A 12512-nucleotide genomic window follows, 5' to 3' on the forward strand; every position below is an offset into this window, starting at 1 on the left:
GAGAAAACTAGAGCTGAAAGATTAATAGGAGCACAAAAAAAATACTAATTCTGACAAACCATGGTGAGCGGACGACTCAGAGTGAGTTACTTACAGACGTTTTTATTTATTTTTTTTAAAATTTTATTTATCTATTTGAGAGAGAGACAGTGAGAGAGAGCATGAGAGGCGAGAAGGTCAGAGGGAGAAGCAGACTCCCCATGGAGCTGGGAGCCCGATGCCGGGACTCGATCTCAGGGCTCCGGGACCGTGACCTGAGTCGAAGGCAGTTGCTTAACCAGCTGAGCCACCCAGGCGCCCTGGGGCTCGTTTTTATAACGCAGCTCTAGGCACACATCTGTCCTTGATCCTAACAACCTTTGCAGTGCCACTTATACAGACCTATCAATGCCCTTGTAGAAAAACAAAATGTTATGAACTGGAAGGAAATGGACATAGCATAAAACTCAAGAATGAAGAAATTTATTTTTGCAAAATTGGCAGTATTCCTATTATTTCCACCCAAAGAAGTCTAAAGTTTCAGGGCAAAAAGAGCATAGATTTCATTATGTGAATAAAATCTTGCTTGATTTCTTGATTAATTCTTCTTGCGTGAATGGGGAAAGATTGGTCCCTAAATGTAACCCTCCCCACTTCACCCCTACCTCAGGAAAAGAGCCTTTCTTTCATTTTATAGCCTAGTTAGTAACTACTTCCTCAAAGAAAACTAGTTGCAAAACTTGTTCTTGATTCTGGTGATATGGAAGTGATCAGTGATATGTGACCCAAACTCCGCGAATTTAATCCCCCATTGTGTCCAAAAGACTCCTGCAGGCTTCTTTGCGACACCGGTTGCCTAGTGAACGTCTGTGTAGAGTAGGGACAAATATCTCCTAGAGGCTGCCTTGGCCTGGGCACCCTGCCCTCACTAGATGGATCCAGAATACTTAGCCCTGCTGCCAGCCCTTTAATCTTGGATTACTGGTTGCTACCCAGGTGGGACTAGAGAGGAGAATCTGTGAGAAAAAGCATGGAATTGAGAATTCCAGGGAGAAAAGGCCAGTTAATCTTCAACATTATGATGTATTTTTTTAAAATAAATTTATGTTTAAAAATCGTGATACAACATTTTTAAAAAATTGAATTAATTACTTTTATTTCAAGCCACTAAATTGTGAAAAAATTTATTTATTTTTTAAATTTAAGTTTTCATTGGTGAACATGCAGTGCGATGTTGATTTCTGGAGTAGAATTCAGTGATTCATCACTTACATACAACACCCCACAACACATTCTTTAAGCCAAAAAATGAGTACTGTCCTGGGGATTTATTTGTCCCTGTGGTCCCACAAGAGCCACTGCGAGGCTGGCCCACCGTAAATGTGCTCTTCCTACAGGGAAATAACAACAGGAGAACTAGAGCCCTCTTCTCTTGAATTGTATGGTGTTGATTTTTCAGCTACCCCTCCCAATGGATGACTCACAGGAATGAGGAAATAAAAGAAAATTCAATTCTTATTAGTCATTAACAACTGGTGTGAGGTCACCTGCTATTTTCACATCCATTCTAAATACGCCTTGGGCAGCCTTAAAGAGCTCCTCCTTGGTGGACATGACCTGAGAGGTTATGCATGTATAGCCCAATAGTGTATTGTATAATACTGTATAGCCCTATACATGGTGAGGGTAGAAAGCTCAGCTGGCTCTCTGGGGTTCCTGCCATGGACTACTATCTCAGCATTAATGTCCAACCAGTTGGGTAAGACATCAGGAATTTACATACACACACACACACACACAAACCCAGTTTGTAATATTCTTATTTGTCACTACGCAGAAGTTAAACAACATTTTTTTTTTTAGTTACCAAGCATTCTTCATCCAGTAACTCCAAAATTCCCATTTTGGCTTCGATCAGGTCAATAACTGGTTGGTTGTCATAAAAATCTATCAGAGTCCAAGGGATATCTTCCTTCATGTATTCTTCTTGTTCAAGTTTAAAGACATGCTGGAAATCCAGAAGTTAATAGAGAAAACAAAACAGAACATTAAAGAGTGCTTTAAAAGTCCAGGTCATAAGCACTTGGGAAACACAGAGACCTGACTGGTTCGCAATGTTTAGGGAAGACCCTGAGGTGCAGGCCACCGTCCTTACCCATGACCGATGCTGCAGAGTTCCTAATGTGACCCTCCAACCTGGTCTGAGTGGGACCCCACGACCCCAAAGTGGTCCTGCAACTCCTCCCTGCTCACAGCACTGCCGCTAGCCAAGACAGGTGCAGCCTCTCTGCTGGGTGGGAGCCAGCCTGCCTGAGAATGCTGGCCGTGGGGCCGGTGTGAGATGCCAACAACATGGAGAGCACCGTTCACTACTTGTTCAGGCCATACGGGTATTAGGGAGGCTTCCCGGAGGACTGGCCTGTGCTCATCCCGGCTGCAGGGGGCAAGAGGGGAGGGGCAGCGAGGAGAAAGCCTCCCACAGAAGAATCCCTGTGTCAGCTGGGAAGCCCAATGGGAGGTTGAGAAAGATGGCTCTCTTAGAGGCCAGAGAGTACAGCAGAGATGGGGCCGAGAGGAATGCAAAGGATGATGGGGTGACTTCAAGGGCGTGATGAAGCCTATCTACTAGGAATAAACTTTACTCAGTTATTAAATGCTAAACTTCCAGGGAATCCTTGAGATTACGTACATAACGTACATTTGCAATGGGATGAAATTTAATGTTATACATGGATTAATTCCAAAGTGAGGAAAAGGAAAGAAAATAAACATTTACTGGGTGTGATTCAGTGTTAGGTCTAGTCCTCACAACAATATCAGACCGGCAGATACTAGTGACCATTTTTCCCAAAGAGGAAACTGAGGCTCTGAGCATAAGGTCCCAGAGGAAGAAGGTGGGAGAGCAGAGATTCAAACCCAGTTCCCTTTGAATAAACGTCCATGCTCTCCATGATGTCACACTATTTTTTTTTTTTCAGGGATGTTTTAAGAGAAGCTGAATTTCAAAAGACAAGCAAGAATTTTCCAGGTGAAGAAGAAGGGATGGGGAAGTGACAGGAGCCAGTGGGTTATGGCACAGAGGCTTGCAAGGCTGTGGGGCCTTCAGGAAACTCAATCATTTGGTCCGGCTGCACAGAGGGTCTGTGAACAAGCTGGGGTAGTGATGGACTGTGGCCAAGCAGCTGGCCAGGGGGCTAGAATAAGAGGAATAGACTGGGAAGGTGTAATTTCAGGATGTGGCCACATGGTGGTGCTGTGAGCTGGCATGGGGCTCCTGCACTGTGTGGGGGATCTGAGAACCGGTGGATAGGAAGGGCTGAGAGCACTAGTTTCAAGAAGGCAGAAAAGTCAGGGGCACCTGGCTGGCTCAGTGGGTTAAAGCCTCTGCCTTCAGCTCAGGTCATGATCCCAGAATCCTGGGATTGAGGCCCGCATCAGGCTCTCTGCTCAGCACGGAGCCTGCTTCTCTCTGCCTGCCTCTCTGCCTACTTATGACCTCTGTCTGTCAAATAAATAAATAAAACCTTTAAAGTTAAAAGAAGAAGAAGAAGGCAGAAAAGTCACTTACCAGGTTAAACTGCTGTTGCAGCTTCTCATTAGCATAATTGATGCAAAACTGTTCAAAGCTGTTCACATCAAAGGTTTCAAAACTGAAATATGGTTTAAACAAGTTAAAACATACTTGCAGGGCATATGCATCTGTTTTTAGGTAAGTACTTTTTTGACAAACTTCACAGTTTAAAAGTTTGCTGCTTTCGGCCAGTTTTAAATATGCCCCCAAAGCTTCTGGTTTTACTATCCCAGCAGTTGATAAATCATTTCCAGGCCGCGGGGGAAGGATTCTGGTGTGTACAAAACACCTGCCCTGAGGCAGGCTGGTGCTGATCGGCTGTATGATTTGCTTCACACAACAGCACCCAGACTCCATTACCCTCTTTGTTGGTGAGGGAATAAGGCTCTGAGAGGTTAGGAAGCGTGCTTGAGGTCACACAGCTCTTATCAGACTCAGCCGTGAGCTTGCCTGACTATGACAGCTGTGCTTTCAAGGGAAAGGCAAGGCTGTTTTCCTGTCTTCCCATTCTGTCGAAGGCACAGTTCTGCCTCCCCAAGGCCTGGATTCAGTTCTTGGAGGACAAAGGCAAGGTTGTCTAAGAGCCCAGAGCCCAGCACACCTCATCAGGTTTTTCAGACTTGAAACACTTGTGTCCAGAGTTGCAAAGTCAAGACCTTGGAGGAGGCGCGCGGGGACAGAAACGGGAAGTGGACTGGAGACCGCACCAGAGGGAGCTTACACTGCAGGGAGCCTTTCAGCCTCCTTCTCAGCAGAGGGACTATGATCAGCACACAGGTCTGAATGGCAGACCGCTTGATTTCCAAGAGGAGCTGGAAATCTGGACTCGTATGTGAATTCTTCTCACTCTGGAAGACATGGTGTTGGCTGAACAGAGCACAGCAAGGCCTTCTGACCGCAGCCACGTGACTACTCCTGTCTGGAGGAAGCTGAGTGCCTCGGGGGCTTGGGGTGGATGCTCAGGATCTCACTTGACCCTAACACAGCCCTAGGTCAGGAACAGCAGGACCCCCACCACCACCACCACCACCGTCACACTTGAGGGCCAGAGGCCAACAGCACCAAGGGGTGCCAGATGCATCATTTGACCCCAGGCCTCAGTTAATCCTCTAATTCTAAGTGGTTCCTGCCAGCTCCAGCCACAGATTACCTGAGAGTGGCACTTGACTGAGCCAGGCTGTCTCATGTTAGAATTCCAGGGCAGGGCAAGGGCCTGGACTGGGCTCTAGACAGTTCTAGGGTGACACAAAGCAGGAGCAGAGCCCACGCAGTTTGGGCCAGGGGAGAGTCCAAAGGGCCTCGTGGTGCCCCACAGCTCACAGCCAGGGCCAAAGGCGAGGCTTTCTAGAGCGGGAGTGGAATATCAAATCCCAGTGATTATCGCCTTGTCCTTTTACACACTCCCTCTCTCAAAAATGGGCCCTCAGATCTGAAGTTCAAAACCCATGGAAAGACCCGAATCTGTGACCTGAAATGCCAGAAGCACATGGGCTCTGAGACCACTTCACGTGTGAGTGGTACTCATGGTTCTAAAGATGCCATTTGATCTTCCTAATGACCCCGTGAGGGAGACCCCAGCTTATGGAGGCAGAAACCAAGGCTTGGAGGGGTCTTGTGACTTCCTCAGAGCCACACATCCAGAGCTGCTGCACTCCCTCCCAGGGTCCCGAGCCCCAGCCTCTGAACTTGCCCACTCTGGGTCCAGAGCATGTAGACCCTGACGGGCTGGGGAGCCTCAACTCTGCGTGCTGCTCTGAGCAGAAACCTCAAGGCTCCCAGCTTCGGGTGTCATCACTTTCAGTGCTGGCCACTTGTCCTTTGAGGCTGCTGTATTTCCAGATCAGACTGAGCTCAGTTCTCTCAAACGCTGCCTGGCGTGCCTGAGCCAGGGCCGAGCAGCAGGGACTCGGCGCAAGGGGAAAGGCAGGACAGGGTTCGCCCCTGCGGCAGCACTGCCCCTCAGAGGGGAGCTTGTGTTTTTAGAGTGGACCCTTAATTCACAGGTGGCAGCAAGCATGCTACTTGTATTATCTCCGAAGTGGATTTTAATGTTAAAAATTTAGGCTAAGACCTACTTTAACAAAGTCCTTATAAATTTAGTTACTGCCTCAGGTTTGTTCACATAACCAAAACCTCACATTCCTTATCGCAGGGGTCTGCAGGCTCCATTCATCTTCCTCCTGCCCGCCATGGCCCTCGCTCCCTGCTGCTTGTCCTCAGCTGCCCTCCTCTCCCCCAGCCCCTACGGACCTCCGGCCCACCCACCAGCTTAGCTGCTCATTCCCATCCCAAGAAGCTTCCCAATCTCTAATTACCCGCCTGCCTTCTCCACTAAAATTTAAGTTCCAAGAGGGCAGGGGCCATGTGCCTATTTTGCTCCCCAATCACACCCCTCACATTCCTGGCACTTAAACATGTGTGGGATGAATGGAATCAACTACCCTTAAAGGACTATTTATTTTTAAGACATTTAAAAGCACAGAAAAGAAGAGAATGCTACAGCAATCCCCTAATTCTTCCACAACAAAAGAAAGCACTGTTAAACAAGACTGTTTCTTTTTAAGTATACTGAGAGTCTACTGGCCACTCAAATCCTCTTTTTAGCACAAGACAAGGTAAATCATTCACTAGACTATCCCTGTAATGGATCAGTGTATTAGAACTGTTGACACACGCTATTAATTGGGAGTCACATGCATTAACTCAGACTCTAAATCAAACAAAGCACCTCCCCTGAGGCACGGCCTCACATTGTACAGCTATGGGAAAACCCACTCTCCGCACTAGGGTAAAAGTTCCACAGCTTCCTCACAGCCCATCTGCTCCCTCCGTCCCCCAGCAGGCTCCGGTGGGGGCGCCCTGAGCTGGTTCTCTTCTCTCTATGGGGAGGAGGGTAAGGGGGAACACTCCCCAAGCCAGGGGGGAGGGCCCTCTGCGGGGCCCTCAATGAAATGACTGGCCCTCTCCCTCACTGAGAAACCAGGACCTGCCCTGGGAGGGGCGAGGGAGGGGTTGGGGGTTTGAGGCCAGTTACCACAAACAAAAAGCCTGAGCCCTCCGGCCCTCAGAGCTCGCCTCCATGCTGGCCTGTCCTCACTAACGCTCTAAGGATTCTACAGGCCTCTTGGGCATGCGTCTGGCCTTGGATTTAGAAAAGGAGGATAGGTGGGTGCCTGGGTGGCTCAGTGGGTTGGGCCGCTGCCTTCGGCTCGGGTCATGATCTCAGGGTCCTGGGATCGAGTCCCATATCGGGTTCTCTGCTCAGCGGGGAGCCTGCTTCCCTCTCTCTCTCTCTGCCTGCCTCTCTGCCTGTCTACTTGTGATCTCTCTCTGTGAAATAAATAAATAAAATCTTTAAAAAAAAAAAAAAAAAAAAAAAGAAAAGGAGGATAGGGCCAAGAGGAGGAAGAGCAACCCCAGTGTGGTGGGAACGCGGCCCCCAATGCTCTGAGAACAGCTGGAGCAGGGCCGGTCTGAGAATAGAAGGGAGCTCCGAGGTGTACGAGGCTGGTGGCTCAGATGCCCGGTTTTGAGTCTGCCTTGGACCCTGGCAGCCTGGGCAAGGTGCGGGACCTCTGGGACGGTCCCCACGCCCTTTGCTACCGGAAAGGTGTGTCAGGGCTCCGCCCTCCTCGGGACCTCCGAGGGGAAACTGACATGGGCTCGCCCACCAGCAGAGACACCCAGGACCCGTTTTGGCCTGCAAGCCTCGGTTGTTTCCCCTCTGTCTGAGAAGTCGGGGAGCAAGTGCACAGTGATCAGCCAGCACCGTGGTCCCCAGGCCGTGAGCTCTGGCTGCTGGCTGCTGGTAATTCGGCATTTACGTCATATGCTCTAAGTGAAACACACCACAGCCCAGGGGGCTGTACTTAACATCCACGCTTGCAAACGTAGAGAACACCACTCTTCTGATCATGTGAAACACAAAAGAAGAAACCGGAACAAAACGATCTAAAAATAATGGCCATTTGACATTTAAATGAGGAAAGACAGGCTCACAGAAGAGAATCTTACCCATAAATGTCCAAAACACCAATAAAAGTGTGCTGCTTGCCTGAAAACTGCAACGCTTGGTTAATTCTCTCCACAATGAAGTCAAACAGGTGAGCGTAGATCTTCTTGGCCAGTGCGTCCCTAGCGGTGACTGCCTGGGGCCTGGTCATGGGCTTCACCACTGTCTCGGAGGTTGTAACGATTCTGCGACTGCAGAGCCACTGGGCAACTTTGGCCCTCTCCAGGCCCAGGAGCTCGCAGAACACCTTCAGGTGCCTGTCCTCCTCCTTCAAACACAAGCACAAGCCCCATCAGGGCCGTCTGGCCATCGAACCCAGCACCAGCCCACCCGGCCAGGGCTCTGGGGCCTCCACCTGGGCCTGTGCCAGGGACAAGGATGAGCTGGCATGAGAATGACCGGGCCCAACCAGACAGGCAGGCCTGGGAGGACAGCAGGAGGGCTACAGGGCTACAGCATCAAGGTATGGTTGGGATGACACCAGGCAGTCAGGGGCCTCATCCCACCTAGGTTGTCATTCTGGCCAAAGAACGTCCATAGTGAGCCAGGCCACGGAAGCAATCCTCCCCTTCCTGGGCATGCGGACACGGCCTCAAGGCCCCTCTCTTCCCTTGGCAACATGCCCAGACCACCTGTCCCTACCTGTGTGGTCAGGGTTTGCGTGTGTGTGTGGGGGGTCTAGCCCCGAGATACCTAGATGTCATCATGAGAGAACCTGACAACGGGGCTCCCTTAACCGAAGTGGCTTCCCAGTGGACAGGAGGAATGTGTGCAAGGCTTTTCCTGGACACATAAAGTGAATCTTGCTTTTGTCCCAGCTGCTCCACTGGTCAGAGACAAGGAAAGGTCTGTTCCCGTCTGTCTTGAGCCAGCATGGACAAGGAGTCCTTGTCACCTGACAAGGGGATGTGACCCTTATGAGTGAGCACTACCATTCCCCTTGTGCAAGGGAACTTCCTTGGTGTGCTAATCTTCAGAGGTCATCACGGCCGATGGGAAAACTACGTGACTGTGCTTGAAAAGCATCAGGTTACAGAGGAGCAGACAATCTAGAAAGTTCTGCTGCCTCCTTGCTGTCCACCCACACCCCTTCCAACCAACATTGCAGTAACACAAAGCTTGTATTCACCTGCCTGATTACTGGGGAGCAGACTGGTAGAACCATAGCTTTCTGCCTTCTAAGAAGGAACTAAACCATCAGAATCAGAAACGTTGAGCTACAGGTGCTGCTACAGGCGGAAAGGAGAGGGACAGGAATTCTTAAAAAGATGGCTTCCTCCAGATTGGGTCTGCCCAACATTTCAAGTTTCTGATGCAAATGAATGGTATGAATGTTCCAAAGATAGGATCACTAGTTATAGAACTGGTGATTTGCTATGAAGATTCTACATCTTTTTCAGAGACTTTGTCTCCTCAGGGTGATAGAAAAGGATTTTTATTCTATGAGTTTTAACTCCTCCTCCAAAATACTACCTTCATAGCAAACTTCATGGGACAGAGATCAGTGCAAGGGAATTTGTTGGGAAGATATCATATCTTTAGTCCATGGAGTTTGAGAAGAACAAGGGCAGAAGCCCATTTATCATAGGTCGATGAGAAGGCACAGAGGGAAACCCACCACCACATGCACACCAGGCTCCTACCCAGCCCTGCCATCCCCTCTTCCAGAAACTTCCAGTTCTGTGCCAACTGACTGGATGAGGGCTGGACACTGGGGGCATGGGACGGACACTTAATGTGAGAGCTTGAGGAGAGGGAGGAGAATTACTTCCTGGTCACAAGACAACAGGACTGAAGCCTAGAGCCCAAAACCACACATTCCACCTACTGTTTGGCTCTCTCTCCTCTACACAGCAGGTACCAGAGAGCTCAAAAATGACCATGTGCCAAATTATGAGCTGTTCCCCTGAGTGTTTTGAGGGGGGACTGGAAAATAGACATTGTTATATTATGAACTGACCACTTCCTCCCAAAATTTGTATGTTGAAGCCCTAGCCTCCAATGTGATGGTATCTGGAGTGGGGCCTTTCAGGGGTGATTAGCTTCAGATGAGGTCATGAGGGGTGGGGCCCTCATGATAGGATTAGTGCCCTTCTAAGAAGAGGAAGAGACCAGAGCCCTCTGTGTCCCTCTCTCTGCCATGAGGACCCCGCAAGCATGGGGCTGTCTGCCAGCAGGAAGAGCGACTGCACAAAGAGCTCACCCATGCTGCACCCTGATCTTGGACTTCCAGCCTCCAGGACTGGGAGAGGAAAAACTTCTGTTGTGGCAGCCACCCAGCCTGCGGTATTTTGTCACGGCCTTGGGAGTTAACAAGATAGACATGTATATACAAAGCTTAAAAGGTCAGGCGACCTTGCAGTTCATAGAAGCATTTTTCATTGTGTGCTATTTTCTCCTTTATGCAGATTTTCATGAGAAGAACCAAAGACACACCCCTACTAAGGGTCACTTTTCATAATTTGTCAAAGAGGCCCACATAGACACTTACCCTGTGTTCGTTAAATCAAGAAATCACAGAACTGACATGGGAATATATTTCTAGAGGAGAGTCCGCCCCCCTGGGGCTTGATGTGGGCAGGTGTCGAGGGTGGGTGTCCTTTCTGCTCCAAATATCCAGTACTCTGAGGGCCCTATATGACCTCACCCTCTCCCCTGCCCACCCCCCCCCCCACATTTTCTGGCCTTAGAAACCACCCCTGCTTTTATTCATTCCTCTTTGGATATGAATTTGTCAAGTAACAGCTCCTGCCTGAGGGTCTCTGCACTGCTGTCCCCTCTACCTTGAATGTTCTTTCCTCCAGTACAGGCACAGTTCACTTTCTCATCTTTAGGTCTCTGCCCACTGCCCCCATACCCATGAGGCTTTTACTGAGTGCTCTACACAAGAGGCACAGTCCCTCTGTATCCTCGACTCTGCTTCTTTCTCCCTGCTCATGGCCACCACCAAGCCTGTAACCAGTGATCGTGTCTCCTCTCTTCCACTTCCTACCCCCAGACCGTAAGCCCCACGAAGAGCTTCTGGTTTGGTTTTGTTCATTGCTGTTTCTCCAAAGCCTGCAACAGGGCTTGGCACATAGCAGGTACTTAGTAAATATTTACTGACTTAAAGAAAAACACAGAGAGAACACATCTTCTCCTCTACTGTTGAAGGGGCAGCTACCCACGGACCCTTGCTTCCTTGCTCCTGACAACTGGTCTGTCCAGCGGGCCCAGTGTGCCTGGTGCTAAAATGCAGAAGCAGAGTAACCATGAGACACTCTGCTGGTGACCCTCTGACCACAGGAAGGGGAAACAAAGCAGCGCTTACACTGACAGAAGACCTCTCGTGGCCCACCGCTGTGATCTGCACGTTGCCCAGATGTAGGATGGCCGCTAGGATCTTAAAAATGTCCATCTGAAAATCCTCCTTGAAACCTGAAAAAACAAATGTCCAAATTAGGAATACTGCATCTCTTCCCTGACTTCATCACTAGTAGGATAAGCACCTGAATTCTTTCAAGACACTCTAGTACCATCATTGCTGAGAGCTGGCACGGGAGTGTGCAGCGGCCCCCAGAGGGCCTCTGGTTCGCCATTCTTGCCAGTTTGACCAGCAACGACACAATATGTGAATTTGACAGCCCACTAGGCTTCCCCTTTTGCCATCGCTGCTGTAAGTGTAATGCAAAAATTCATACCCAAATCACCATTTCATGTTAGGTTCCTGGGCAAATCAGCTCTCATTTATTCTATGTGTTGCACTTCCTTTATTTTTATTATGGTTTTTTCCCCCCCTTTTTGGTTCACTAGTTCCTTGAACTATTTTTTTTAATTTTAATTTTTATATTTTCATTTATTTATTTTTGAAGATTCTAGTAATTTATTTGACAGAGAAAAAGAGAGAGCACAGGCAAGGGGAGCAACAGGCAGAGGGAGAAGAAGCAGGCTCCCCAAGGACCAGGAAGCCCGATGTGGGACTCGATCCCGGGAGCCTGTGATCATGAATTGAGCCCAAGGAAGATGTTCCTACTGAGCATGGAGCCTGAAACGGGCCTCAATGCTGGGACCCTGAGACCATGACCTGAATGGAAATCAAGAGTCAGCTGCTCAACCGACTGAGCCACCCAGGTGCCACCCTAAACTGCTTTAGACATTATCTCCTAATCCTTACCACATCCCTAATAGCTATGGAGGGCCTCTTCAAAGATGGCCCCCAGGGAACCACCCTCCTAGAGTTCATGCTCTGTGCAGTTCCCTCACCATGGGTTATGTATGAGTCTGGGGTTTTGACCATTATCACATGGCGGTAGTGACGTGGCCTTACTTCTGAAGCTGGTTCATAAAAAATCTTACACATCCCACCTAAGCCTACTGTAACTCGCTCTGGGAGAAGGGAGCTACAACACGGTACACACCATTTACCCTGAGACCAGTGTGCTGAGAGGAAGTCTGTGTGGAGGGAGAGATGCCTGTCCAGTCCCTGGTGCTTGTAACCGTACCAGTCCATGTGAGAAAACAAGCCTTCAGAGAGGATGGGGTCCCTACTACTGTCAAAGAGTAGTCCCCAACTGACAAGCAACCAGCTGAGCCCAGTCACCCCAGAATCACCCCAAATAATAATGATCCATCATTTTAGGCCATTAAGATTTGGGGAAACAGCAAAAGATGATTGGAACAACTGAGTATTTTCATTACTGTCCCAGTAATCAAATGGGGAAACTGATGCCCAGAGAAAATAACTGAGCTCTGGAAGGCCAGAGGCTGATCTTAGGATAAACAAAAAAAACATATTGGAGCAAATACATGACGGTAGATTATTTAGTACTAAATTGTGAGATTGAATGGCCAAGACAAAGGCCATCAGAGGCGAGTTCACTGGGCTAGCATCTTGAGGTAACAGACTTCATAGAAAGTAAGCAGGGCAGATTCCTTCATATCCCTGGCATTCTGCCCACTAAGGGAAGGAGA

At 49.0% G+C, this 12512-nt stretch overlaps 1 protein-coding gene across 1 annotated transcript in view; it reads right to left on the reverse strand.

The window, feature by feature from the left end:
- Window positions 1-12512, reverse strand: part of MYO5C (myosin VC) — a 91841-nt gene that overhangs the window by 53333 nt on the left and 25996 nt on the right. Inside the window, exons 9-12 of the mRNA XM_004755408.3 lie at window positions 10873-10979; window positions 7565-7830; window positions 3548-3629; window positions 1847-1987 (exon numbers count right to left, since the gene is read on the reverse strand). Of these exons, the coding sequence (XP_004755465.1) occupies window positions 1847-1987; window positions 3548-3629; window positions 7565-7830; window positions 10873-10979 (596 nt within the window). The remainder of the gene's footprint in view (window positions 1-1846; window positions 1988-3547; window positions 3630-7564; window positions 7831-10872; window positions 10980-12512) is intronic.

This window comes from Mustela putorius, unplaced genomic scaffold, assembly GCF_011764305.1.
Source record: "Mustela putorius furo isolate JIRA1106 unplaced genomic scaffold, ASM1176430v1.1 tig00003898_pilon_pilon_pilon, whole genome shotgun sequence".
NCBI lineage: Eukaryota > Metazoa > Chordata > Mammalia > Carnivora > Mustelidae > Mustela > Mustela putorius.